Source organism: Jaculus jaculus, chromosome 8, assembly GCF_020740685.1.
Source record: "Jaculus jaculus isolate mJacJac1 chromosome 8, mJacJac1.mat.Y.cur, whole genome shotgun sequence".
In the NCBI taxonomy this organism is placed as follows: domain Eukaryota; kingdom Metazoa; phylum Chordata; class Mammalia; order Rodentia; family Dipodidae; genus Jaculus; species Jaculus jaculus.
The window spans coordinates 6,460,182-6,486,858 of record NC_059109.1 but is presented as its reverse complement, the minus strand read 5'-3'; the positions used below and the strand labels follow the sequence as shown (position 1 = coordinate 6,486,858).

The window sequence follows — 26,677 nt, the reverse complement described above, 5'->3', positions numbered from 1 at the left end:
TGAAAAGCTAAATAAATGCTCCTTGCTGGCCTGGGATAATTATTTCCCAGACCCCCTTTGCCCTGACCACACCCTCCCTGGCACCCTGAGGACTCTCAGGCAGTGTGCCCCCAAGGTCCAGAAGGTGCCTCAGAGCAGCCCCACTTCCAGGATTCCCAGAGCAGTGAGGGGCTGTGGCAGACAGCAGATGGCTAGAGGCTCAGGACCCCTGCGGAGTGACCGCCCTCAAGAGAGCCGCTGCTGTGGGAGAGACCAGCCCACTGGGGTCTTGCCCCCATGGCTGCCGTAGAGCAGAGCCAGGTTTCAGGTGGGCTGGGGTGTCTGTGTGCTGGATGGGGGGGGGGGATAGGAACGTCCTAGCTCCTGCCCCAGGTCTCTATACACTGCATCTTTGAAGACAGGGCCTGTCATGGCATGTGTTTGCCCCAGCACGTGGCACAAGGCCCAAAATGCAGCAGTACAGCAGCTCCTCCCTGGAGCAGAAGGGCCCTCGTATTGGCCCAGGACCAGGGGATCAGCTCTTGGTGCCAGTGACAGTGCCAGAGCCAGGAAAGTGGAGACTGAAGACAGTATGGAGCCTGTGTCCTCATTCCGTGGGGAAGGAAGAGCTGCGGTGCTCATGAGACCGTCTGGCAGCTTTTAGTTATGATCAAGCGGAGGGAGTGGAGGAGCCGTCTGCGAGAAGACTGAACCAAGGGGTTCCAGCGCGGGCCGCGGTCCAGGCCAGGCGCACTCAGAAAGGGGAAGGAGGTCAGAGAGGCGCCTGGCGGGTGGCAGGGAGGTGGAGACGGGACGCAGGAGGGGAGAGGAAGGCAGGGCTTCTCCTCCACCAGTGACCCCAAGTCACATCACCCCCTGCTAACAGAACACTTGTCTTTAAAACAAGATGAACTGTATCTTAAAGGTTGCTTCGCAGCAACAAGACAAAAGAAGGGCCTAAGTTTGCCTCAACTTCTATTACAAAAGATCCAGTGTTAACATGGAGCAAAGCACCACCACACTGAGGGCATCTTTGTTCCAACCCTGCACCATCCACAGGCCTGTCTTGTTGCTGCAGCAGTGGTCCTGCATCCTCCTCGGACCTTGAGGAAGGTGCCACATCCCTGGGCAGGAGAGTGCCAGAGCCACCAAACAGTGAGGCGGCCCCGCTGCTGAGCAGTAAAGGCTCTGGCAGGGTCTGTGTGGAGCTTGGGCAGAGGGTGGAGCGCAGCTGAATTCCTCTCTTGCCTGGGGCTTGGGATGGACAGACACGAAGAGTCATGTCATGGGGCTTCAGGAGGTTGGGGCTGCAGATCACTGTGCACACCCGGTGTCACGTGTTGGGAGGAGTAAGAGGGTCTGAGCGTGTCACAGGCGAGTCTGCACTATGGACAGAAAGTCTGCAAGTGGCTGCATGAGCTGTCCTCCAGGACCCCGCAGCTCAGAGCCCTCAGTGAGGCAGGAGCAGGCCCTGGAAAGGCCTCGTGTCCACCGCAGACCTGAGCAGTCTTCCCTCTTTCGTTCCCTGAGGAACTTAAACATCTCCCACACATTAAGAGAAAGAAGTGACTTCCCGCAACTCTGGGGTTAGTCACGCTTTTTGAGTACTATGACCAAATACCAAAAATGAGCAAGGAAGAACGCTGGGCGTAGCGGTGCATACCTCTAATCTCAGGAGGCTGGGGTAGGAGGCTCACCATAAGTTCCAGGCCAACATGAGACACAAGAGTGTCTTGTTCCAGGTCAGCCTGGGCTACAGTGATCCCCTACCTTGGGGTGGGGGAAAGAGGAAAGATTCATTTTGGCTCCAGGCATCCGAGGGTTTAGTCCATGGTCACTTGGCTTTGTGCCCAAGGCAGAAAGTGGCGGTGGGAGCGTGTGACAGGGGCTGAACTTCCCTGGGGGACATGCAGCAGAAACAGCGCTGCGCCCAGCTGGCCTTGTCCATTGTTCCTTTTCAGTCTATCTGGGCCCCACATTGGCATAGTCCTGCTCACTTTTCTTTCTCCTTACATGGTCAAACTCTGGAAATTCTCAGTCACACCCAGTGGTGCTCCTCACCAAAGTTCTAAATTCACTCACATTAACAATGAAAATTATCATAACTTCAGAGTGCACACACATTTAAAAACAGCAGTCAGAAAATCCAAGGTTGCCTAAACATTTTTCCAGAACTTTCTAAGTAGCAGAGTTCCAGTTCTTTGTAGGTATGAGATAGTGACATTAGAAAGTCAAAATATTGCCATACTAATGTGTGCATGGTCACCCAAAAACTTCAACATCCAGTAGGAATAAGTACTTGTGCAAAGATATTTGGGAGCCCACTAGCAATACTGAAAAATGATTTGCCATCCACAGTGGTGTGTTTAGCACCTAGGAGGAGACTCAGGTCAAAACCTCAAGGTCACCCTCAGCTACATAACAAGTTTGAGGCCAGTCTGGCCTACATGAGACCTGCCCGTGACTGGACCCTGCTGCACGTGGACAGCGGGCTTAGCAGGGCCGCTCCCTGCGCCGCTGTCTCCCTGCGCCTCTTTGCTGCTCTTTGGGGCTATGTTGTGAGGTTGTTGTTCAGTGGCTGGTTTGGTTGTTTACAGATACAGCTTTGCTTGATCTCACAGCACTACTGCCGGCTTCCTGACTGTGCAATGACAGGCATGTGTCTCCACACCCACCTTGGTTCTCCTTTTTAAAGGAGGAAAACCTTTCTGTAAGACTCACCATCTGACATGAGCTCGAGACAGGCTCGTGGTCGCGTCACCAGCAGGGGCTAACATCTGTGAGGTGCTGCTGGCATGGAAGGAAATGATCCTTGGGCACGTCAGGACCGGTGGCCACACATTGTAGAGGTATGGAGTGGTAGCGATCTAGTCTATAAAGATATGCTACCTTGTAAATGCAAGTTGAAGGCTTGGATCAGAAATCCAGTTTGCATCAGCTGCCAGGAAGTGGGAATTACTTAAGAGAAACCACAGAAGCAAGGTAGTCATTGATCAACATTTATTAAATTTCCCCAATTTCTGCTACAGTTCACAGTGGACTTTTAGGCCAGCTTGGGAAAATTAGCACAGGCTCCTGCTTCTCAAAAGCCTTGAAGTTATGTCAAGCAAATGGTGCTTGAGGAATCCCTGCACTGAAAGGCGACAGCCAGCTGAGGAGTCAGTGTGTTGCCAAGAAGGGGCGAAGGCATGTGTGTATACCCTGCCCTGGGTTCACAGAGCACGCCAGACCATCGCAGACACGTCCCAAATTACAGCTCCCAGAGGCCCGGCCAAGTGCTAATAAACAACAGCCACAAGAAAGGACACCCGGACTGTGAAGAGGGCTGTGCTGGATTCATGCACACGACTACATTGCAAATTAGCCACTTCTCTCCGGAGAGATCCAGTGCCCAGGAGGACGGGTCGGCGAAGGTGCCCCCTTGCGAGCAGCAGCAATCAAACAAGCTAATGGGACACACGGCTGCCGAGAAGGGGAAGGGAAAACGATGTGGAGGCCCTCGTAATGGCTCTGCATAAATCAGAGCAAGGCTCTGCCCTGCACGCCTCGTTCACTTTTGGTCACATCCTTTCCAAGTGTGTCACAGTCTTCGCAAGGTCCAAAGGAAAGAAACTGCATCTCATGAGCTCCCGAGCTACGAGGAAGCTGGGACCTGGCTGCTTCAGCTGAGGAAGGCTCCCAAGTGGGAGGTAGAAGGAGGAAGTGGGTCAGTGGTGGGGTGGGCAGGGCAGTTTCCACATCCCACAGGGTAGTCACACCTGTCCAGTCTCTGTGAAAGTGGGCAGGGGCAGAAGACCCCCTTCCTTAGGCCCAGCCCAGCCCATGTGACCACCCTGGAAGAAACCAGGTTCCACTCCACTCCAAGAGGAGAGCCCTTCTGGAGGCCCAAGGCAAATTGGAAGGTGCCTGGGGTGGAGGGGAGGCAGCCCTGGGCCATGGAAAGGGGCAGTACCATGGTCAGTGTCTTCAGCAGGCCGGGCATGGGCTGGGTGTGTCTGGGATCATCAGCTGAGATGACTGAGCTGGGTGCAGTGGTGACCAGAGTGAGGTGCTGGGCTGGACTTGCTTTGCCCTCCCTTTGTTCTGTGTCTGGAGAGCCGTTCCCTCCTGCCTGCCCCTCCCCCAGCGCTTCAGGGCCTGCTGTCTGCGCCAGGCACCTGCGGGCATGACCGCTGCCCAACCAGTGCTGGCAGAATGCTGTGTGCCACCCAGGACCTGACAGTGTCTTGGCTGCAGGGCTGCCAGCCTGAGGTTTGAGTCCCTGCAGTGAGTTAACACACCACTGTCCCCACATGGAGCTGCCCAGACCTCCCGGTCCCTGAGGTCCCCGTGGAGGGCTACGCGGGTCAGTGCGTGGAGGCAGGAGAGGGTCCCCGACTGCCCCACAGGCACAGGCATGGACAGTCTCGCTGTGGACTCGAGAGCCCTGCAGCAGTCCTCAGAGCACCACAGCCCGCCAGCCTGCCCCTTCCACAGTCCCCAGGGTCACCACGGACTCTGCTCGCCTTGGTCACTGCTACTGAATCCGTTGTCAAATTCTGCGGTTTTCTTCTTACTGGCATGTTTCTTTGAGAGTGACTCCTTCCTATGGCTGGCACACTGCTGTTTCACCTCAGGGAACGCAAGGCTTTCAGGTTTGTCACCCATCTTCTTTCTCTAAACACTCACAGTATTTGAATCTGTCATCATAAATGCTTATTTCTTTTGTGGTCTTTTAAAAGAAATGTTAGTTTGCCCAAGTCCCCTCTCCCAGGCGTCCCTGGCTTTGGCTTCGCTCCAGCAGGTGCTACCCACTCCTCCTGCTCCGCCTGTCTTCAGGTTCCAGAACCTACAGGGCTGCTCCGCCCTTCTCTGTCCCCACTCCAGGTCCCTGCTCCCTTAAGCCTGGTCTGCCTGGCATCACTGGATTGGGCAGCCTCTAAGGAGGCCGGTCCCAGAATTGTACACTTCCAACTTGCTCAGCCCAGCAGTCTCTAGCCACTCTTCTATTCCTGTCTGACCTCTGCCACCCTCCGCCTGCCGCGCACCCACTCCCGCTCCTCCATCCCAGGCCTCACCGGCAGGGTCTGTGACTTCCTGAGACGAACCGGGTCCTCTGTGGCTGTTTCACCCAGGAAGCACCTGTGTAGTGCCTGGAGATGGGCAAGGAGCTGCCTCAGTCAGCTGGGACGCCAGGGTCCCGAGATGGCATGGGCAGGGCTCCTGGAAGCCCCCTTCTTGTCTGGTAGCTATAACACAGCCAGCCTGCACCCTCCAGGGTCCCTTAACTGAGGTGGGAGTAGACATCCTATGACCTGCAGGCCAGGGAGAGAAGCTGGCATGACCTCACCAGGAGAGACAGTCACCTGGCCAGCAGGCAAAGTGCGGTTGGCATCACTGGGGATGCTGGGAAGCACTGTTGGAAAAGAGGTCGCCTGAAGCTGTGTGACAGGAGGAGACGTGGGGGTGGTGGGGGAGACAGTGGACCTGGGCAGCACCTGCCAAGTGCCACCCTAGCATGGGCAGGAACACTTGGGAGAGCTTTCCAACTTTTAAGTCGAGCGGTTTTGTTGATCCATTTATTCCTGTGCAGTGCTCTGAGGCAGGACGGTGAGGTCCGGGTCCTTGGTGATGAGCAGTGGGAAGAGGAGTCAGAGCAACAGGGGTGGGCGCTGCCAGGAGTGCCCGGAGCCCCAGGCCTGAGGAGAAGCCCAGCATGGGGAGAAAGCCCATTGGGTGCTGTGACCACAGTGGGAGGAAGGGCAGGGAGGAGGAGGCCTGATGTCGCAGTCCAGGGTTAGTGGTCCCGGCTCTGGGGAGGTGTGCAAGCACAGAGCACAGTGGGTGTGTGGACGCTTGCAGGCTGGGGGCTTGCATGCCCAGTGAGGCCTTCACCAGCAAGAGAGGTGGGGCTTCTGCTCCATCACAGGACGCTTCTGCTAATGCTGTGGGCAAGGACACCACGGGCCTAGAGCAGCCTGTGCATAAAGAGGCTCATGCAGGGTTCCCACCCTAAGACCCTCACCTCTGCCAAAGCTAAAAGCGGCGAGCCAGACAAGGCACTGTAAGCGTTGCCAGAGAAAAGCAGGTTTCGGTGGACCTGCCCAGAGAGAGCTGGCAGCCCTGGTGGTAGTGTGGGCCCCATAAAATGCCTCCCTTGTGGACAGGTGAGCACCCACAGATGGGCCCAGAGACGGACATGTGTATGGGGGGTTGGGGGCAAGCACGGGAAAGCGGGAAGGAGCTGCACGCGCGGCTGTCCTCACGGGTGGGACAGTGAGCATCCACAGGAAGCTCGTGCCAGGCCAGGGCCACCACCACCTGAGGGACAGGGGCAGCTCATTTGCGAGGAAAGCCCTGAGACAGTGGCCAGCCAGGGGGATGCACGGGCTCATTTCATTTTCACGGTCAAGTTCACAGTGTGAAATTTGAAACAGAGGTCCATAAAGGAGTTGGAATGGGAATATAGCAAAATGGGGACACAGGGAGGTGGGCACAGAATTCACATGCTCGGCAGAGCTCCACAGTTGCCATTTGTCTGCTCGGGAACCGGACTGTGCCGCGCCGCGCGCCGAACGGTTTCTGCTGTGGAACCTGCGCCGTGACTCAGGGCCGTCAGCTTCCTTCCTGTCGGGCTCCTCCAAGGAGGCTCACCACCTCTGATCTTCTGCCCAGCCATTCCTTGAGGAGGATACTAGGTGCCCCACCTGTCCTCCACCACATGTGTCTTACCCAGCACTGCTTAGTGCCCATGGCACAGCCAGAGTCCAGTGGCTGCTCACCAGGACCAGGGACCAGAGAGGGAAGGCCAAGGGCCAGCAGGGCCTGTCTGTCGTTAGTGCTTTCCACAGGCTGCGGGTTGACAGCTCACACCTTCACTATACTACGCCACAGCCCTTGCAGCCAGGTTCAGCGAAGGCTTTACAGCCCGTCCCCATCTTCTCTCACCTTCTTTAGCGCTGTCCCAAACCCCAAGACACAGAGCACAGTGCTTAGAGCTGTGGCCTGAAGCACTTTGTTTACATAGCCCTCAAAAGAGCACTGGGAGAAGGTGTAAGCTTTTGAATATTTTCAGTTGAGATGTATGTAAAATGCACAGTTGTTTTTGTAAACACGTATCCATGTGAGGAGGTCAGAAATGTCGGTGCTGGTGAGATGAGGCTCATTGTGTGACCCAAGCCGCTGTCCAACTCCTGGGCCCAAGAGACCCTCAGGGAGGCTGGGACTATATAGGTGCTAGCCAGAAAGTGGATGTTAACTTATAAATAAAGCACCTCAAATCTGACCCCTGGCTTCAGCCAGAGAACCCTGGAAACATTTTCACAATTCTGGAAAAACTTGAGGTTCATGTAAAAGAATTTCCTCCCTCTCACAGACACTTCTGGGGCACAGAACTCCCAGCACTGACTCAGGCCAGCACCAGCTTCAGGCTTGGGGTGCTGCTGTGCCCAGTGACTGACTTGGGGAGAGCGGGACCCGAGTGCCAGGGTAGCACAGCTGGCCAGTGAGCAAGGACTGGCCTGCCTTGCAAGATGGGCATGGACGGGGCCTCAGGCTTCAGGCCTGCACCCAGGTCTTTTCATAAAAGGCCAGTGGCGAGCGTCTGAGATGGACCCTCGTTCAAGTGCCGCCCGCTCCCTGGGGAGCCCGCCTGCCGTCCTAGCTGATCGACCTCTACCCTCCAGGAAGCTTGGGATGGGCGCCCAAGAGTGGGAAGCTTGCAGTTGTGGGGGGCTGGCGCCCCTCGCCTCTGAGCTGTGGTTCCTGACTGCCCGTCACTGTCCCACAGCTCTGGGGTCTGTTTTGTCTTGCATGTGGCATGTAGCCTGTCCCTGCCAGTCGGGGTCAGCCGGACACACTGCTTGCAGGGCCCCGAGTCAGTGTGGGGCTGGTGGTGCGGCAGCGGGCCCGGCACTGGTGGGAGCTCAGAGCTACACGGGCGCCAGGGAAGAGCAGCACTCACGCCCCGCACAGCTGCCCGGCAGTGTGCCTTTACTCTGGTTTTGACAAGGTCCCCCACGCATCCCCGCTGACCCGGGCCTGTGGTCCTGCTCTGTAAGTGCTGGAGTCCAGGTTCTCGCTGTCAGACGCGGCCTTGGCTTCCCTCGTCCGAACAGGATTCAGGGCGTCCCACTTGCATTATGTGTGCCTGCTCGTGCTGCCTGCTGTGGGGAGTAGCAGGACTCCCCTCACCAGGCCTCTCCTTTCCTCCCAGGTGTTCCACTGTGTCCACTTCGAGTGTCCAGAGCAGCAGAGCATCCAGACCGAGGAAAGCGGTGAGGAATTGGGGACAGTGGACGCCAACCCGGCCAGCCAGCAGCTCGACCCTCACGCCCTGCGGGCACCCAGCGGCAGCTCACTGCCCCCCAGCCCAGGCCCCACCTCACGCTCACCCAACCGGCAGCACCAATAAAGGAGGCAGAGACGGTGTGGCTTGGGTGGACCTGGATGGAGCAGGAGCGCGTCCGCCCAGGCCGAGGCTTCTGCGCGCCCTTCCCCCATCCCTGGGAGGCGCAGACCTGGCTGCAGCAGCTAGAGCGAATCAGGTGGTCTTCCAGGGACAGACTGGCCATCATGTTCTCCCTGGCCAAGAAAGGGGCTCCTCTGTCGTCGAGTCCATCAAGCCCTACCTCTCTACTCTGAGCCAGGCACAGAAGGAAGCCACAGACAGGCTGAGCTAGGGGGCTGGACAGGGGAGCCCTGGGCCTCTGCAGTCTGGAGGCCCTGGAGGCCGCAGGCTTGCTTGGAGTTCCCCATGGGCGCCCACTGCCCCGCTCCCGGACGGTGTGGAGCTTGGCGTTTCTGCAGCTGCTGAATCCAGGTGTTCCCCAGGTGGCATCGCTTCACCAGCAGGCTGCTCATCCCTGTCCCACCCGTCCCCTCCCTCTGATACGGCAGTTTCCCCTCCTTGGTTTTGAACAGTTCCACGTGGGGTAGAATAGAGTCTCCTAAATGAGGCACAGATGCAACTCGTCACGGCCCCTGGTTGGTAAGGAGCTCCAGAAAGTTCAGCCAGACACACAGTGCGCAGATCAGTCTGTGGACAAGAGTTAATAATTGCTGATTATTAACCTGTCACTCCTAAGATGGGCCAGCCTTCCAGCTTGGGAGGCTGAAGAGCAAACTGTCATGCCACCTGCTAGTGTGACACCTCGAAGTGTGGAAGGTAGGCACACACCAGGTTCCCAACATGCCTGTACTCTTGGCTAGCTGCCCCCCCCCCCCCGACCCCCGCCTGGTTGGACGATCGGAGGGAGCCTGGCCGTGGGCGTGGGACGTGCAGCCTGGGCCCGGCAGCCGAGTCTCTCTCAGCACCACGTGGAACAGCAAGGAGCAGATCAGGAGCTGTCCTCCTCAGGCTCCTGGGTGGTCATGTGGCCACCGTGGCCCCACCTCAGTTTCTCCTTGTGTCACTTGTGGTGGCTTCCCTGCCAGTGCTGCGACCCAGGTCTACCAAGGCTCCTCTCCACAGCTCCCGAGATGAGACTGAGGGCCACACGCATGTCCCTTGAACACGCTCAGAGGGGCTCTGACCTCTTTAACAGTTCTACGTGGCACACTGGTTTGGGGCAGTCTGGGAAGGACAGATTTGTCAGCCAGCAGTCTCCTTTTCTCAGTTTGGAGTGGGCTCTTTGAAACGGTGCACTGGAGGGGAGGGCGGTCTTCCTGGGAGCACAGGCCTGGGCAGCAGTGCTGGTCCTGGGGAGGAGGAGGAGCGCTCAGCTCGGGTCTGTCCTAATACGAGGCCCCAACGTGAGCGGCAGTTGTCATCACCATGGGGAGCCGCTGCCTCTGTCTGCATCCAGCCCCCAATGAGCTTGGAGAACTGATGTCCGCTCTGCCCTGCAAGGAATGTCCCTGTCACAGAGGAGCCACATCTGTCCTGTGGAGGGCAGTTTGTAGCTTTTGGAAAATGCTTGAAGGCTTATTTCTGGGTTTTTGGTGTTTTTTTTTTTCCTTTATTTTTGCAACAGAATCTCAATTTGTAGCCCAGGCTGACCTAAAACTCATGGCAATCCTCCTGCCGTAGCTTCTTGAGTGCTGAGGTTATAGGCACTACATCCATCCTTGGGGCCGGGGCTTCTCGGAGAACACTGAGCCAAGTGCATGGCTGTTCTGGGGCTAAGAAACCATGAGCATCCGTCCAGACCCAGCACACATGCCTCGCCTGCCAAGCTCTGGCCACTTGATCCTGTTGGCAACCCCACTGTCTGTTCTAGAAGGTCCTTCTGGAGCACCGTCCAAAGCTAAGCCCACGACATGTGGGCGCCGTCCAGGGCTCCTCTGTCAGCAGAAGTGAGGGGAGATGGGGCACGTTCTGAGCCGTCAGTCAGCGTCACCTCCTGCAGGCCCAGATCCCAAGGTCAGCCTTGGGAAGCCTCCCTTCTACAACCACCACCAGCCAGGACCCCACGGACGCTCTGCCCTCGGCGGATGGGCTTTCTCTTCCTGAAGGCTCAGTGGGGTCTGGAGACTGCAGTCAGGTGTCACATCGGCCACACCTCCAGGGGACAGGGATGAGTGGGCCAGGAAGAGCCCCAGGCAGCCGGGGACATGGCTGGCCCTCAGGACTTCTACTCTGCTGCCACCTGACCTGAAAGGAAGTGGCTTGAGAGCTGGAGGTGTGTGTGAGGGCTGACAGCCAGAGACTGGGTCCTGTGTGCCCAGCATGGTGTGGACAGACCCTGGGGAAACTGGGGAGCCATTGAAAAAAGGAAGGCTGTCCTGGGGAACAGGGCAGGTGTCTGACAGGTGAGGTGGCTTCCTCATGTGGCCTAGCGTGGAGGGGGGCAGCAGTGTGAGCGCACACCAGGGGCATCTGAGAGAGACAGCGTGGGGCTTGAGCGCTGCTGGGGCGGCCTGCGCTGGCCTCGATCCGGGAAAGCAGAAAGGTGTCTTCACTGGGGTTTTTGGGAGAAGTGCTCAGTCACCCACAGCAGTTCCTGGAGGGCCATTTGGGGGTGCAGGGCAGGGTGGGCACTGAACACTTCAGGATCTCAGCCCTTGTTCTGATTTTGGAGAGAGCCAAGCTCAGGATGGGTGTGGGTTCTTCTCAACTGCTCTTTCAGTTGTCCCTTTTTACATCTTATTAAATGAAGTGTCGATTCCTGGCAAATAACATTGAAAGTGTTTTATTCCTAGAAGAGTTGGGAAAAGAAATTATTTTCAGCAAGAGTGAAATGTGTGTGTTAGACTGATTCCTTGGCAAAAAAAAAAAAGCTTTGAATTGGGCAAAAAATTGCTCAGTAGTTATGCCATCTCCCCAATTGTCAGGCTGCTGTGTGCACGGAGCTGACCCAGTCAGATGCCCTTCTTTCTAATCTAGAAGATAACAACATTGTAATCACTTAGCCTTTCCAGAGCCTAGGGAGAAAAAGGGTGCAATCTCCAATAAAAGCGAAGCTTTATGTGTTCTGAGGCCCTGTGTCTCCGCTACAGAGCTGACCTTCCTCTGGATGGAAACACAAGTGTCAGAGGAAGAGAGAATTAAATTTGCCCTTCAGGAGTTTCTGGGTTACTCCTGCCATCTTGCGAGGACCACCTCTGAGAGGTGCCAAGGTGACCAGGCGCCACCATGCCAGCGGTGGGTAGAAAGGCCTTCACTGGTCTGGCATGTTGTTCCTGCCCAGTGCCCCTGCCCCTTCACCCTCCCCTCACCCCCCCACCCCGCAGGCGGGCAGCCTGTCTCATTAGTGGCCCCAGGAATTTACATTGCTGAGGGTTCTGGAGAGGGGAGTGTTTCGGCAGGGGCAGAGACCCACACAGTCCTGGCACTGGGCAGGTCACAGTTCCTGGCTGTTAGCTAAGAGCAGCGGTGGGGTGAGGAGCTGCTTGGAGCTAGATTGAGCGGCCCAGGAGTGGGAGGCTGAGGGTGGGGGCCTGTCCTGCAACAGGGATGCGCACAGGGTCTGGCACAGTGGGCAAGCACGCGAGGGGGGGGAGAGTAACGCTCCCACACCACCTGCTTGACAATCTGCTCTCTCTAGTTGACAAGTGCAGAAGGATCCTTGACAAGTGGACGGAAGCTCATCAAGCCCCACTCCCACCAGCTTAGCTGCAGCCCAGCGGAGGGCAGGGCCCCTCAGCTGTCACTCCTGACCAGCCGCAGTACCTGCTGCTCCCTGTGACATCCCACTCTCAGCCCACCCTGCTTTTCCAGGACAGCCAGACTGGGCAGGCCCTGCTAGATCAGCTAGCAGTTTGCTCTTTTTAAAGAACCATAATACTAGAGACCTCACAATCACCCACCTGTAATTGATGGTAAATGCCTCGAGCATTTACATTTGCATCAGGGAGTATTTATAGCCCTGGGCAGGGAGGCGGAGGCAGGGCGGTGGCCCCCATCATGCACCTGTCTCCGCCATCCTCCACCCGGCAGAGCCCCTCCATCTCCTGCCCAGGGGCTGTCACTGGACTCTTAACAGGTGCAGTGTCACCTCAGAAAACCAGTGGCAGTGGCTTCCACCCACCTGGGAGGTGGCAATGCAGAGGCTCCATCCTGGCTGGGAAGCCTGCACAGGGCCAGTGTCAGCAGCCATGAGCCTCTAGGGTTTATGGATGGGGACAGGAAGGACACACATGTGAGAAGCACTAGGGTGCTTATCAGCTCACCCCCACCCCCCACAGGCCTCTGTGGCTACCCACCACAGCGGCTGCTTCTGGCCTCCATTCCTGGCTTTAGTCCTAGTCCACACCCTCCTCCACTTGAACTTGGCATGGTGACAGTTGCTTCAGGCCATGAGATTCTGCCAGGCCTCAGGTTGCTACCAGAGCTGGGACTATGCAGGCCTTAGGAATCCACAGCCAGGGCAGCCTTCCGGAAGTGACCTAGGACCCCACATTGCCCAGAGGAAGCCAAGAAGCTCCCATCAGACTCCCCTGGGACTAATGTCCCCTCAATTCCACCCCCAATGACTGGACAAACTAACGGCTAGGGGTTGTGCCTTTGGAGTGGGGATGGTGACCACTCCTTGGGTGGCAAGGGATTGGGCCCAGAAGACACTTGTGCCAAACTTGTGTGGACTATGGGTTTCCTGGAGGATGTTAGCCAGCCCCCCACCCCCGCCACCCTGGGAGGTTTGTGGGTGCCATCTCCACCCACTTCCCGGGGCCTCTTGGTGAGGAGCATGCTGGCCCTGAGGGGCACAGCTCACGGAATACTGCCCAGGCCAGTGTCTTGTTTACAACGTTGTACTTGTGAGTGTAGCCTGGCTCCCTCCCTTTCTGAGGGGCAGATAGAAACTGCAGCCCCAGGTGCATGTGTGTGAAGGTGCCGTTGAGGGCTCTGCTGTAAAAATAAAGTGACTGCTTGTGCCTGTGTTACTTTCTCTGCAGTGAGCCACCATGCAGCCCCTCCCTGGGGCTCCACCCCGACAGGGACCCAAGGGCTCAGATGGTCTTCTCAGCCCTGTGTGGGAGCACAAGTCATGGTGACTACAACTGGGCAAAGTGCCACTTTCTAGAAGTCTGACATCACCATCACACAGGGGTCTGCAGAGGCAGCTTGTGGGAACCCGACAACTCCACACCAGCCACACAGATTCTGCCTAGAGGCAGATCTGACCCCAGCCAGTGCTCCCCTGAGGAAAGTCACCCCTCATGGTGCAGGTCAGTCAGGGGATTCCCCTGAGGGTCTGGCAGGGAAAATGATGTCCAAAAGGCAGAGTGGAGGGGCCCAGGCTGAGCCCCGCACCACAGTACAGCCCGGGTCTGCAAGGGAAGCCGTGACAACGAGCGTCTTTTCTCCTGCTGAAGGCCCGGGTACCGTATCCCCAGACACTGCTGGAAGTCAGGGGTCGGCCCTGGGCCTGTCACCCACACAAGGCCAGGTCACTAAGAAGCAGGTGCCTATAACCACTGAGCCTTTCCCCCAACCCTCTTCTTTCCTCTTTTAAAGCCATTACTATGGGGGGGGGAGTCGGAAGGATGGCTCAGCAGTGAAGGTGCTTGCCTGCAAAGCCTAAGGATCCAAGTTCGATGCCCCAGTACGCACACGAAGTCAGGTGCACAAAGTATGTATCTGGCATTCGTTTGCCATGTCTAGAGGTCCTGACACACCCAATCTCATTCTCTCTCACACACAAATAACATTTTAAAACACACATGGTGACGCACACCTTTAATCCCAACACTCAGTAGGCAGAGGTAAGAGGATCGCAGAATTCCAGGTTAGCTGGGGCTACAGACCCTACTTCAAAAAACAAAATAAATTCAAAGGTGAATGTGAGGAACAAATAGAACTCACAACAAAGGCTATCACTTTTAAAAGCTGACAAACACCCAAACATCAGAACTCCAGAGAGGCAGCAGCGCAGTTAGGAAACTCCCACATTTCCTGGTGTGTGTGTGGGGGGCTGGCAACCCATAAGCAGCAGAAGGTCCCCATCCTTCCAGTGGGATGGCTGAGCAAGACTGTGTCATGGCTGTTTAGGCCAGCTGTTCCCATGCTCGCAAGTCACATGTTTAGAACTGTTGCTCAGGGCTGCAGAGGGCTCAGTGGTTAAGGTGTTTGCCTGTGAAGCCTAAGGACCCAGATTCGACTCCCCAGTACCAGATACACAAGATGGCGCATACATCTGGAGCTCATTTGCAATGGTTAAAGGCCCTGGCATGGCCATTCTGAACTCCCCCACCCCACCCCCTCAATAGAGAAACCTGCTCAGTGTGGGCACTGTGACAAGGTCCTTGTGATAAGACTCATGTCAGGCACTCCGGGGCTGTCCGTTCCTGCCAAAGCTGCGGTGATCACCCAAACGGCTCTGCCGAACACTTCTGACCACAGCAGAAATCCTCTCTGAGCAGGCTCATACCTGCCCTTTGATGCCACGCCTATCCACTTCAAGAAGCTGCCACCCACTGGATTGTGGCTCTGGCCAATTCAAGCACTGTCTCGCCCCCATGACCAGCCTACCTCTGGAGATGGGAGGCCAAGTCTTCCAGGGCCTGACTTAAGCCACCTCAGAAGAGGTGGTGGCAGGTACATCACAAGGCACTTTACCAGCACACCTGGATCAGGGCAGCCAGGAAGTACTATGCACATGGTCTCTGTGCTCCAACACCCAGTCACTCTGACACCTGATTGGCACCTTTTTTTTTTTTTCCCTCCGTGCCAGATTTACAGGGAAAGGAGTAAATTTCCCGTCAACCACTGGGGCGGGGAGGGAGTTTGAAATGGTAATGTACCAGAGTAAAATTCTGTCCCTGGCTCCTGGGCCCAGACTGACCAAGGAGTGAGATGCAGTGTCTTTTCGAGCCGCAGGAGGCTGGCTTGCTGCCCTCCTCCCCTCCCCGCCCACCAGGGACCTCCAACCCGCCCTGCACAGCTGTCTGCCAGGGGACTCCCTGCAGCTGCACCTCTGCCCTGGCACTGAGGACCGCCCAGAGCAGCACCAGCGGTGCCTCCTCCCTTCTCGGTATTTGTGGTGGGCTTTTACAAGATGCCTATTTTGAAGACTGTATACATCTCAGGATCTGAGAAGGCCCCCCACCCCAAGCCCTCTGGGTGGAGTCAGTTGGGGACAGTGTTTGTCCCTATGTCCTAGCTTGTTTCTGCACTAAGCACTCTGACTCTTCAGAGCGGTTCTCGGACAACTGCAGGGTCACGGGTGAGACCACTCCTCTAGCCCCCCCCCCCCCCGTTTCACTTCCACTGTTTCACTTCCACTGTGACAAGCGGGACGTGTGCACCAGGGCCGCGTGCACACGGCACCCCCACTTCTGCTAGGCGCCTTCAGTGTCCCACCTGGGGTCCTGCGTGGTTGCAGACCTAAGGTCTCCCAGGGCTCAGGCACTCAACCCAACCACAACCAAGCGGCCCTCAGGGCTGGAGCTGGTATCTTCCCACCTCCCTGGAGGAGTGCGACGAGCCCCACACGACGACACCAGTACCAGGCCTGGGACCTGCCAAGGCCGAACTGCCAGACAGGCCCCAGGGAGGCAGCTGTGGAGGCGGGACAGGCACGCAGTGCAGAGGGCTGGCTCTGCAGAGCCACCAGCTAGGGAGACAGGAGCTCCTGTTCTAAGCAGCCAAGGCATTTAGGAGAAAGTTGAAACAGAGATCCAAATGTTCATACAATTGGTTTAATTTTTTTTTCAGCAGGAGAAAAAAAGAATAAAGTTACAAGATTCTCTTAATATTTTCACAATGTTAAAACTAAAACTGAGCTCTAGGCTATGTGTGTAAGTCAATCTAGAACACAAAAGGGTTAAATAAGATTTTTCTCTGTAAAGATACAAGAATTTAACTTTCCTTACACTTAACAAACTCCACAGAACAGACACTGCAGGGGACAAGCCCTTCCCCACTGCCCAGCTCTGCTGGCAGAAGTGAGCACAGCCTCTCTCCTGGGCGCTGCAGCCCAACGCACCCTTTCTCAGCGCCACTTCTGAGCAGCGGCTACTGGGGTCTGGGGGCCAATAAGGGCGTGCATGGCCTCTTGGGGATGGGAGCTTGGTGGGCGCCTCACTGAGAGTGGTCATGGTGAGGCCAGAGGGTCGTGGCTTGACAACAGTGGTAAACGCTGGGCAGACCCGGCCCCTGCGCCCTGGGCTGCCCTAGAGGGAGACACGGATCTGGGTCCTGAAGCAAGAATTAAGGCTGGAGATTCGGCAGCGGATTCTGCTCTGATTGGGGCTGGGGGGGGGGGGCTGGGGGGAGGCTGGGAAGAACATGATTTCCTCTTCATTATTTTGGATCTAAAAACATGTGTAGCTGCAGGTGCTCCATGTTAAGTCTGTCTGTGGCCAGAGTTGAGCTGGTTGTCATATACAGAGGAAGTTGCGAGTGAACCCGCTCCAACGGTAGCCAGGTGCGGTCAGCCCACACCGACTCGCAGGCCTGGACCAGATGGGCACAGGCCTCTCCACCTGACCCAGGCTTCCAAGGAATCCCAAGTCAAGCCAGCCCGGCCCACATGACCGCTACGGGCTTCCTAGTAAGGGCAATGGCATCTGCTGCCCGCCTGGCCTGAGCCACTGCACGCTGCCCTGCGCTTGGAGAGACGCAAATCGAGAGACGGCCTCCCAGCCCTCCGCCGTCAGCTGCCCCATGCCAGAGCTGGCGGTGGCCAGGATCCAGCCTTCATTCCCCAGAGCCACCCGGGGGAGGGGGTGGGGGGGGGCTCACTGCCGGACGCCTGCCCTTCCTCACCCTGCCTGCCTGCTGTGCACACAGGCCACTTGTCCTCAGACTCTGGGCTGCATAGAAATGAGTGGTGGCCGCAGAGGCTGCTTTCCCATTTGCTCCCCAGCGTGCCGATTCCTGGTGGCTGTTAAATGTCCTTTAAAAAACTCCCAATATAGAAATCTGGCCACAGAGGCCTGTGTGCAGACCCTCACCCCAGATGCAGGTCTGCCACAGGCCAGACCCCTGCCCTCGGCCCACAGCAGCCCGAGCCGGTGGGTCAGGACCACGGACCCTGTGTAGAAAGGGGTCGTGCGCGTCCGTCCGAGCAGAAGCGCGGCGCTAACGCTCAGGGAGGCCGGTCCACGCTGTGTGGTGAGTTCTCATAACAAGCCAGGTAAAGTCTTCCTCAGAATCTGCCCCCACCCCCATTCCAGCTCTGGAAAGTGAAGGCACCCCAGCTCAGCTGCACGGCCAGTCTCAGCAGGCTCCTGTGGCCAAGGCACGCGTGGCCATCAGGTCCTGGCTACTGGGACTGCGGGTCGGTGAAGAAGCGAAAGGCCGAACATGAGCCAGGTTCTGGCAAAGCCGTGTGCGTCGTGGGGACGTCAACCTCAGCTGCTGCTCCTCGAGCGCCTCCATCTCCACCTGGGACCCTTTCCACTTAAGGCTTTGTAAATGTTTGACTCCAGCACTGACAGGTATGTGTTGTTTTAAATCCACTAGCCATGCTCAAAAAAAATATTCTTCATGTTTTAATTTTATACAATGGCTAGCAGGCACCTTAGTAACCAGCCAGAAATCAATTCCAACCACCATCAATCCCTAAGCTACAGTACCAGGATGGCTGGCCAAGGAAAGGAAACGGCTGGCTGTAGTCTGACGCGTGCCCAGTACAAGGTGTCTGGCTGACTCTGTCCTAAATAAGGCTAACATTAGTGAACTAAGAACAGCGTCATGTGGTGGCCGTGCCTGGCCTTCAGGAGCACCCCTCCCCGATGCGCTGGCAGGAGCGCCCCACCTTCCGGTCCAGCTTCACCATCTTCATGATGGCCTCCTCGCGGCCGCGGCCCATGTGGTCGAAGGTGCAGTCGTGCTGCTCGGGGAGGCGGTGCAGCATGCAGAACACGAACCCTGCGGGCGGAAGCACAGACCGTCAGGGGCCTCACGCGGCACAGTTCACTACAGCATCCCCACCCCACACGCTCGCTCTTGGGATCTGAGGCTCTCTAAGGTAGGACCCCAAGGTGACCAGTGCCCACTGCAAACCCACCACAGGACCCCCCCCCCACCCTCCATTCCTAGCAGCAGAGCTGAAAGCACTCCACCTCGCACAGCCAGTGTGAGAGCCAGTGTGCGGGTGGGGATCAAGCGCAGCTCTCGGAGGAAAACGGACAAGGTGAGGCACACACATGGGGACGGGGGAAGTGCTGGCTGACATGTGCAGGAAACCTGCTGCTCTGACCTCCACCCCAGGCAGGATGCAGGCTGGGGCCCTTCAGGACTGCCCTCCAAGCCACGGAGCAGGCTGCAGGTCCACAGCCGGCATGGGAAGCAGACGTGAGCCGGGCGAGAGAGTCAAGGGAGGGAGGAGAGGTGAACAGCAGCGGCTGACAGCAGTGATGCAGAGCTGGGGGGGGGGGGGTCAGAGCAGCAGCTCTCACAATACAGGGGACACACGTGGGGACATGGCCTGTTTTCCTCCAGCTCTCAAGGCAATTTCCATGAAGGCAGAGTGGTTATGTGGCCCTCTTCTGGGGGGGGAGGTGGGGGCACAAAAGCCCAGCAGGAAGACCCCAGTCCAAGCTGGCTCTTCCTCCTCCCTGTCTAGCCACACCTCCAGGCCTGTGGATCAGGCCAGGGCCACAAGAGCAGGCCACCAAGTGAATCCAGTGGGTTTCTAACTTGCTCTTGGTTCCCTCTGGCCCAGGCCAACAGCGTTCCTCCCCACACTGCTTTTTTTTAAGCTTGGGTCCAGGAGCAGAAAATAGGTGAGCACCATCTAGCCTCCATTCTCTTCAGAGATACTGAGGCTGTGATTTTAGAAGAGCAGAAACTGACAGGAACCAGCAGGCCAGACTGGAGAAGAGTTTCAGCAACCTTACAAGGCTTGGGATTCATTTCAGATTCAGGCTGAGGGAAGGGCATGAGGAGGAGGAGTGGTGAGGTTGTCTTAAATGACCTCAGGGTACAGATGACACTCCTCCTACTTGGAAGTGCGAGTCAGGTATATATTAGGACACATGTACCCAGTGTGGGGAGTGCAGGGGTGCAGCCCAGACCATTCACTGAGAACACATTATTAACTGCTTTCCAGGGAGAGCAGGCAACATGTTTGAATCTAAATTGGGACTGGATTTGAGGAAAAGAACAGAGATGAAATTTTTGTCTCTTGAGAAGCTAAGCTCCCACTTGGTCCAAAAGCAAAGTTAAGATTAATGAGCTTGTGTGTTATAGTTACTGATAAGTTCATTACTTGAAGATATTGGATACCAGTTGTCTCTCCTAAAGGATTTTACAGCAGAAGCATGCACACGTGCACGGCCTAAGTGTGCATCCTCCATCTAACAAGTGGGATCACCTTTCAGGAGGCAATGCCACCCAGGAAGGGAGAGTCTGCTGCCAGTATGGGGCACCAGGAAGATGGCATCAGAATATGTCTGCAGATATTTTGGTCACCAAGTCCTGGCATAGTACTGTCCCTACAGACTTGGACAGAAGCGCTCCAGTGCAGTCTGTGCGCTCTCCTGCCCCTGGCTTAGCCTGCTTTGTGTCAGCTAGGAGATGGTCAGCTCTGAGATGGAGAGTGACATCCTTCGCAGCTCTCCAAAGTGCTCCCTACCCACCCAAGAGTGCTTTGTCAGCCAGGAAGTCTTCATTCAGGACCCACGATCTATGCACCCGCAGGCGCAGTGTGCGACCTGGCCTTGTTTTCTGAAAGGTGAAAACAAACGGGCGCTGCTCATAAGGATGAGCAGGTAGCATCAGGACAGGGCACAGGACAGGAAGAGGGGAGACAGACACAGCAGATGTATACTGGCAGCCCATCATGCCAGGGCCTGCCCAAGCTGTGGTTGTGACAGTAAGAGAAAGGAAAATAGTAGCTGCCCTGACTCGGCGCTGTGTGTCAGAGACCCTGGTGCTCCCCACAGAGGAAGCCCAGGCCTGAAAGAAGCCTGTGTGAGTGGTAAAGGCAAAGGGCTTTTCAGGTGACTAGCCTTGAGCACAGGGGCAGTATGGGGGCTCTCTTGGGAAGAGAACCCACTCAGAGATACTAAACTCCCATGTCTGGACGTGGCTCTCCTAATGCAGGCATTCAGCAAATGGCCCTATCCAGATGTGCACCTCAAACGTGAACATGCCCAACGCAAATGCCATGGGAAGCATTCTTCGAGACATACAGTGGCTGACACGGGCTTCTGAGAATACTCATTTGCTAGGAACCAAGCTTCTCCCCTCACCCTGCAGCTTCTATAGCTAAGGTGTGGAATTCACCCAGTCAGTTCACTAAGGTATCACACACAGAGCAAAAGCTCACCTCGGCTCACAAAAGGGTTATTTTGAGACTGAATCACCATACCTGGCAACAAATTCTGAACAAATGCAAACACGAGGCCAAAACGATGTAACCCTTGGTCCTTTGCTGAGCGCCCTCCCCCACAGCAGGCAGCATCACCCAACCTAGTGCCTTCGACAGGCCTGTGAGCAGGAGAACAGGCACACAGGGCACTGGGGTGGCAGAAGAGGACAACTACCTACCAGGGCCCTTGCCCTTCACCGTCCCTTCCACTGGCCACAGGGAACGGCTATCGTGTGGGGAATGGAGAAAAGCTGGGGGCTAGGACAGCTTTCTAAGGATAACAAGAAGGGTGAGGCCAGGGCTGGGTGTGGTGGCACGCACCTTTAATCCCAGCACTCAGGAGGCAGAGGTAGGAGGATTGTCATGAGTTCGAGGCCAGGCTGAGACCCTAACTCTGAAAAACAAATAAAAAAGGAGATGCCAAAATCTACCCTCGTGTTTGATCCTTCACATTTTATTTCACACACACCCGGCAGAGACAGTGCGTGGAGTGACAAGCGCCACTGAAAGCTGGCAGCTAGTCAGCTCTGGACACCCGGGTAGGAATTCATGACCCCCGTGCGTGCCTCAGGTCCCTGCGCCGCACCTTACTTTAGAGCCACGGCCACGGCAGGCCTTAGCCAGCTGCTGTGTGTTTCTACCTCACTTGAAGAGATGTTTTACACTTCCTTGCTCATTTGAATTTCAAATTGCAAAGGTTCAAGCAGAACCTAAAAATACTGACAAGCCTTGGGGACTGGGGTGCTGTACAAAGCTCTGTTGGTGTGCAGCGTGAAGCGACAGCAAGAGCTCTGCCCGCACAGATGTGTCTGCTGGGCGCAGCGTGAAGGCCAGGCCCAGTCCCGTCTGTCTGTTCCGAGGTCAGATGGACGACTGCTTACAGACACACGTGAGCACCAGCCAGCAGGCCCCAGACCCAACTCCTCACACGTCCTCACGTGCCACCTCTGCATGGCAACGTGGATAGGTGCACACTTGGCATCAAAGTCCCCTTTAATAACAGGTAGAGGGTTAGCACAGTTGGGAGAGTGCTTGCCCACCACGCAAGAGCCTCGCGTCACATAAACTATGCACGGTGCCCAGCTTTTAATTCCTGCACTCAAGAAGTAGAGGTAGGAGGACCAGGAGTTCAAGGTTTTCCTCAGCAACACAGTGAGTTCAAGGCCAGCATGGGATATACAAGACCTTGTCAGAGAGAGAGAGAGAGAGAGAGAGAGAGAGAGGGAGGGAATGAACAAGTATGTCTGTCCTCTTTTCTGACATGACCAGGCAGGCTCATTGTGAAAAAGTCACATTTTCCAGCAATATACCAGTTTCTGAAGGCTCAGGACAGTTCACTGACCTCCTGGCTCATTTGTAAGAACATGTGCTGGTTGGAAAGCGTTAACCACTTACACTGGCACCAGTAACAGCCCTCGGCTTACGCCACACCCACCAACACAGCGCCCAGGGCAGACTGCAGCCCAACATACACTGAGGGATCTCCAGGACGCACTTCATTGGGGGGGGGGGCGCTCAGGTGTTTTGGGCACGGAGCATGTCTACTCTCCATTCTCCTCCAGGCCTAGCTTCTGTACGATATTCCTGGAAGCTGAGCAGTTTCTTGGGCTAAATTCCTAAAAAATAGCCACACTCCTGGCCTTTTGGGTAACCCCTCCTGTGGCAGTTTGAATATTTGGCACCATAGATTCAGGCATTAAAAAAATTGTTTTTATTTATTTGAGAGAATGAAAAAGAGGCAGAGAGAGGGGAAAAGATTGAGAATGGGCATTCCAGGGCCTCAAGCCACTGCAAACAAACTCCAAATTCATGTGCCCCCTTTTGCCCATGTGCAACACTGCAGGCTTGCATCACTGGGCATCTGGCTTACGTGGGATCTGGAGATTTGAGCATGAGTTCTCAGGCTTCCCAGGCAACTACATCTCTGCAGCCCAGATTCAGGCATTTGTGACTCAACTTCCTGCCTGAGCCCCTAGCAGGCATCTAGACCCTGCCACAGGGGCGTGTCACTGGGGGCAGATCCTGAGTCCAGCCCTGAGGTGTACAGAGGCAGTTTTGAGGTGCTGGCTGCTTGGTGATGTCTCTTTGCTTAAATCTATGGAAGGCAGCCAGCTTCTTCAGCCACTGATGGTGTTCCCCTAGAATTTATAACCCTTTCCTCCTGGAAGCTGCTTTCGGTGGGGTGTTTGGCGACGTGGAGCTGACCGCAACACGTCCCCACACTGTGGCATCTGTGGTCTCAAGACAGTGGTGCCGGGCTGGCAAGAGGTTTTGCTTCTGGGTGACCCTGCCTAACTTTCAGCAGCCACTGGTAAGTGTGGCATTCGTTCTCTCCTACAAACCAGACCCAGAGCTACAGTGCAGGGGAGGGGAAAGGCGACCCCATCACACCTATGGGGGAGCTCAGCTGCCAGGCTCCTGTCAACGTGGCTCCCCAAGCACCTGTTCCCTGGCCAGCCATTACCAGGAGGGGAGAGGAGAGGAGAGGAGGGGAGGGAAGGGGAGGGGAGGAGAGGCTTTCCTCGGCATGAACACACACATGGCACTTGGCCCCACTCCAGCTGTAGGATAAGCCCCTTCACAGGTGGCCCTGGGGTTACCAGTCAGGATGACCCAAGACTGTGCACAGTGCACATAAATACCGTTCTTGGATTCCAGCTACAACGGTCTCACAGCAGTGTGTCCAACAAACCCTTCCAAGCCACTTCTGGGATGCCTCTTTTTTAAAAAAGATTTATTTTTATTTATTAGAGACAGATGGGATGGGGGGGAATATGGGTGCACCAGGGCTTCTAGGTACTACATGTGCCACCACGTGCATCTGGCTTATGTGGGATCTGGAGAATTGAACCTGGGACCTTAGGCTTTGCAGGCCAGTGCCTTAACCACTGAGCATCTCTCCAGCCTGGGATGCCTCTTTGTAGTGACGGTATCCCTCTCTCCATGCAGGCAAAACCAGGCTGCCCACTTCTGACCCAAGTCCACGCGCACCGCTGACACAAGGAAGGGGATTCTGTCTAGAGCACACTGCACGCGTTCCCTCCACGCACAGCTGTCTTCATGGAGCGTCTGCCAGGCATGGTAGGTGACTGCTGAAGAGATGCAAAATACAGAGACCCTTCACGTAAATACATGAAGACTGGCCCAGGGGCACAGGAAGTTCAAGGGTTAAGGGACACCTTGAAGGGACCGTGGAAATTTTCCAAGTGTGGCAGAGAGCAGCTCACAGACAATGTGCAAGAGTGTCGTGCCTGTTTCCAGGACGCCAGGCTGGAGTGGAGAAGACACAGGGGCAAAAGGACTGGGCTGAGGCCATTTAGCAAAGTTTCACCCATGCCACCCAGCATCACACGTACGTGTTCTGTGTGTTTCCTTTAAAGTCACGTGTCTTTACAGGGCTTGTTTTCCCAGAACCTCAAAAAGGTCATTGTGAAGTGTGTAAAAGTACACACAAAACTTCCTCTACTTCCACAAAATCTGCCCTTCAAAGTCACAAGTCCAACATCTTCTGCCCACTCTCTGAAAAATTTATTTGAGCAGGGCATGGAGGCGCATGTCTTTAATCCCAGCACTCAGGGAGCAGGGGTAGGAGGATCACTGTGCACTCGAGGCTGCCCTGAGACTATATAGTGAATTTCAGGCCAGCCTGGGCTAGAGTAAAATCCTACCCCAAAAGAAAAATATATTTGAGGGAGGGAGATAATGGCTGTGCCAGTGCCTCTTAACTCTAAAAATGCACTCCGGACACATGCACGACTTTGTGCATGTGACTTTATGTGGGTACTGGGGAAATGAACCTGGGTCAGGAGGCTTTGCAAGCAAGCACCTCCAACTGCTGAGCCATCTCTTTAGCCTTTCTCTGTCCACTATAAATGTAAGCAGGGGCAGATGCTGGCTTCCTGGTTCTTCATGTATAAAGTTATTTACTTAAACACCTCCCTTGGAGGGGACAAGACTTAGAATCAAGACTGTTTTTGCTACTGACAGAAGCTCAAATCTGAAAACAAACAAAGGACTCTAGTCACCCTTCCTGTAACTCAATCGACAACAGGGTGGTTCAATACTACAAACTTCCTGTGTGTAAGGAGCCTCCTTCATAGCCCAAGCCCATGTTACTCCAGGGTGGGGAGTGGCGAAGGGCTCAGACTTGAGGCTATCACCAAGTGGCTGGACCTGACTAACCCAACGGCTGGTAGCTCTCACATACGCATGCATGCCACCGAGGGCCTCGGTGGGCTCCAGAAACCTGCGCACCTTGCTTTCCTTCCAGTCCTCTAGCAGCAACCCCTCTACTGTCTTTGAACTCAGGTGCTGGGTTCTCCTGTCTCAGCCTACATTCTAACTAAGTATGCCAACAGCACTGAAGTTACCTCTCAGCCCAGACCTGTCTCTGGAGGCTCTAGGCCTCCGGGCTCAATCTCCGCCTGGTGTTCTGGCTATCTCAGAGTGTCAAGACGCCTGAAATGGAACATCTCTTCTCAAGTTCCCATCCTCAGAGAATAGGGCTACCAGCAGACAGCAGCTCACTAAGGAGCCTGTGTCATCACTGCCATGTTCCTTACTCTTCTCAGTCAGTCCTATTTCCACAACCAAGTACATGCATTTTCTTCTTTCCATTCCTTTGCCATCACCTAGAAATCACCAACCCCTTCTGGCCAATCCTCACCTCAAGCCCTTCTTCAGCTGAGAGAGTGGTCAGGCAAATCCTCTCTGGGATCACTATGGGTATGAGGAGAAACTCTGGTGGCTTCCATGCTGTACTAAACAGGCCACCTCCAGAGCAGGGCAGCACTGCGGCCTCTCACACACTGTTCTAGACAGACCAGCTCAGACTTGTTTTTCCCTCTGGAAGACGACTAGACCCTCATAACATGTTTCCTAGCATCTGGACTTCTTCAATTACAATCATAAATGTAATTTTAGGGCCATTTCTCGAACTTTTCATTTAACTTGTTGGGTCAGATTGTGTGAAATCAATGCTGTGACTCCCCTGTTTCATCCCATGTCCAGGACTGTGCTAGCCTCTCTCACAATCTCATGGCTGAGTGAATGAGCGATCAAGAGTTACTTCTGAAGACACTATTGTTCTCTCAACCTCAGGGACAAGGGCTTAAGAGGCCACCTCTCAGAGCCTCATCCACGCTTGCAGTGCCGTCCCGGTGACTTTGCTCACGCTTGACCAGCTGCTGCTCCTTGACCCCTTCACTGTTTCCACAACGCCCGAGTCTCCTGCAACCCTGTGGTGGTTTGATTCAGGTGTCCCCCATAAACTTAGGTGTTCTGAATGCTAGGTTCCCAGCTGATGGAGATTTGGGAATTAACGCCTCCTGGAGGGAGTGTATTGTTGGGGGTGGGCTTATGGGCTTTACAGCCAGTTTCCCCATGCCAGTGTTTGGCACACCCTCCTGTTGCTGTGGTCCACCTTATGTGGCCAGGGGGTGATGTCCACCCTCTGCTCATGCCATCGTTTTCCCCTGCCGTCGTGGAGCTTCCCCTCGAGCCTGTAAGCCAAAACAAAGCTCTTTTTCCCAGAAGCTGCTCTTGGTTGGGTGATGTCTACCAGCAATGCAAACCGGACTGCAACACGCCCCTTGTGGTGATCGGCATGTACAATGACCTCCATAGCCTCATGTGTTTGAACGTCTGATCCCAGTTGGTGACACTGTTTGGGAAAGTTCGGAACCTTTGGGAGGTGAAGGCTTGCTGGAGGAAGTGTCGAGGGGGCAGGGCACGAGGCGTTACAGCCCAGCCCTGTGCTGCTCTGCAGTCGACACGTCCTTGACAGCGGGATGAAACCTCTCCTCAAATCTGCAAGCCAAAATAAACCTTTTCCTTCCATAAGCTGCTTCTGGCTCTGGATGGCCAAGCAACAAAAAAAATAACCAATACACATCCTTTAACTAAGTCTCGTCCAGCAAAGGCTCTCAGTCCCCATGAGGGTGCTCCCTTAGGTCCGATTCCCATCCATGACGTCTTCCAATTTAAACTGCAAACTCTACCAACACCTCCATTGTGAT

The 26,677-nt window shown here is 55.6% G+C and overlaps 2 protein-coding genes across 7 annotated transcripts in view; one reads left to right on the top strand and one right to left on the bottom strand.

The window, feature by feature from the left end:
- Positions 1–11,074, top strand: part of Btbd9 (BTB domain containing 9) — a 432,359-nt gene extending 421,285 nt beyond the window's left edge. For all 6 annotated transcript variants that reach the window (XM_045155929.1, XM_004649530.2, XM_045155925.1 and 3 more), the window contains one exon: positions 8,174–11,074. In XM_045155929.1, the coding sequence (XP_045011864.1) occupies positions 8,174–8,371 (198 nt within the window). In that variant the 3' untranslated portion in view covers positions 8,372–11,074. The remainder of the gene's footprint in view (positions 1–8,173) is intronic.
- Positions 11,075–16,022: 4,948 nt separating this feature from the next.
- Positions 16,023–26,677, bottom strand: part of Zfand3 (zinc finger AN1-type containing 3) — a 236,868-nt gene continuing 226,213 nt past the window's right edge. Inside the window, exon 6 of the mRNA XM_045157409.1 lies at positions 16,023–18,214. Within this exon, the coding sequence (XP_045013344.1) occupies positions 18,060–18,214 (155 nt within the window). The 3' untranslated portion in view covers positions 16,023–18,059. The remainder of the gene's footprint in view (positions 18,215–26,677) is intronic.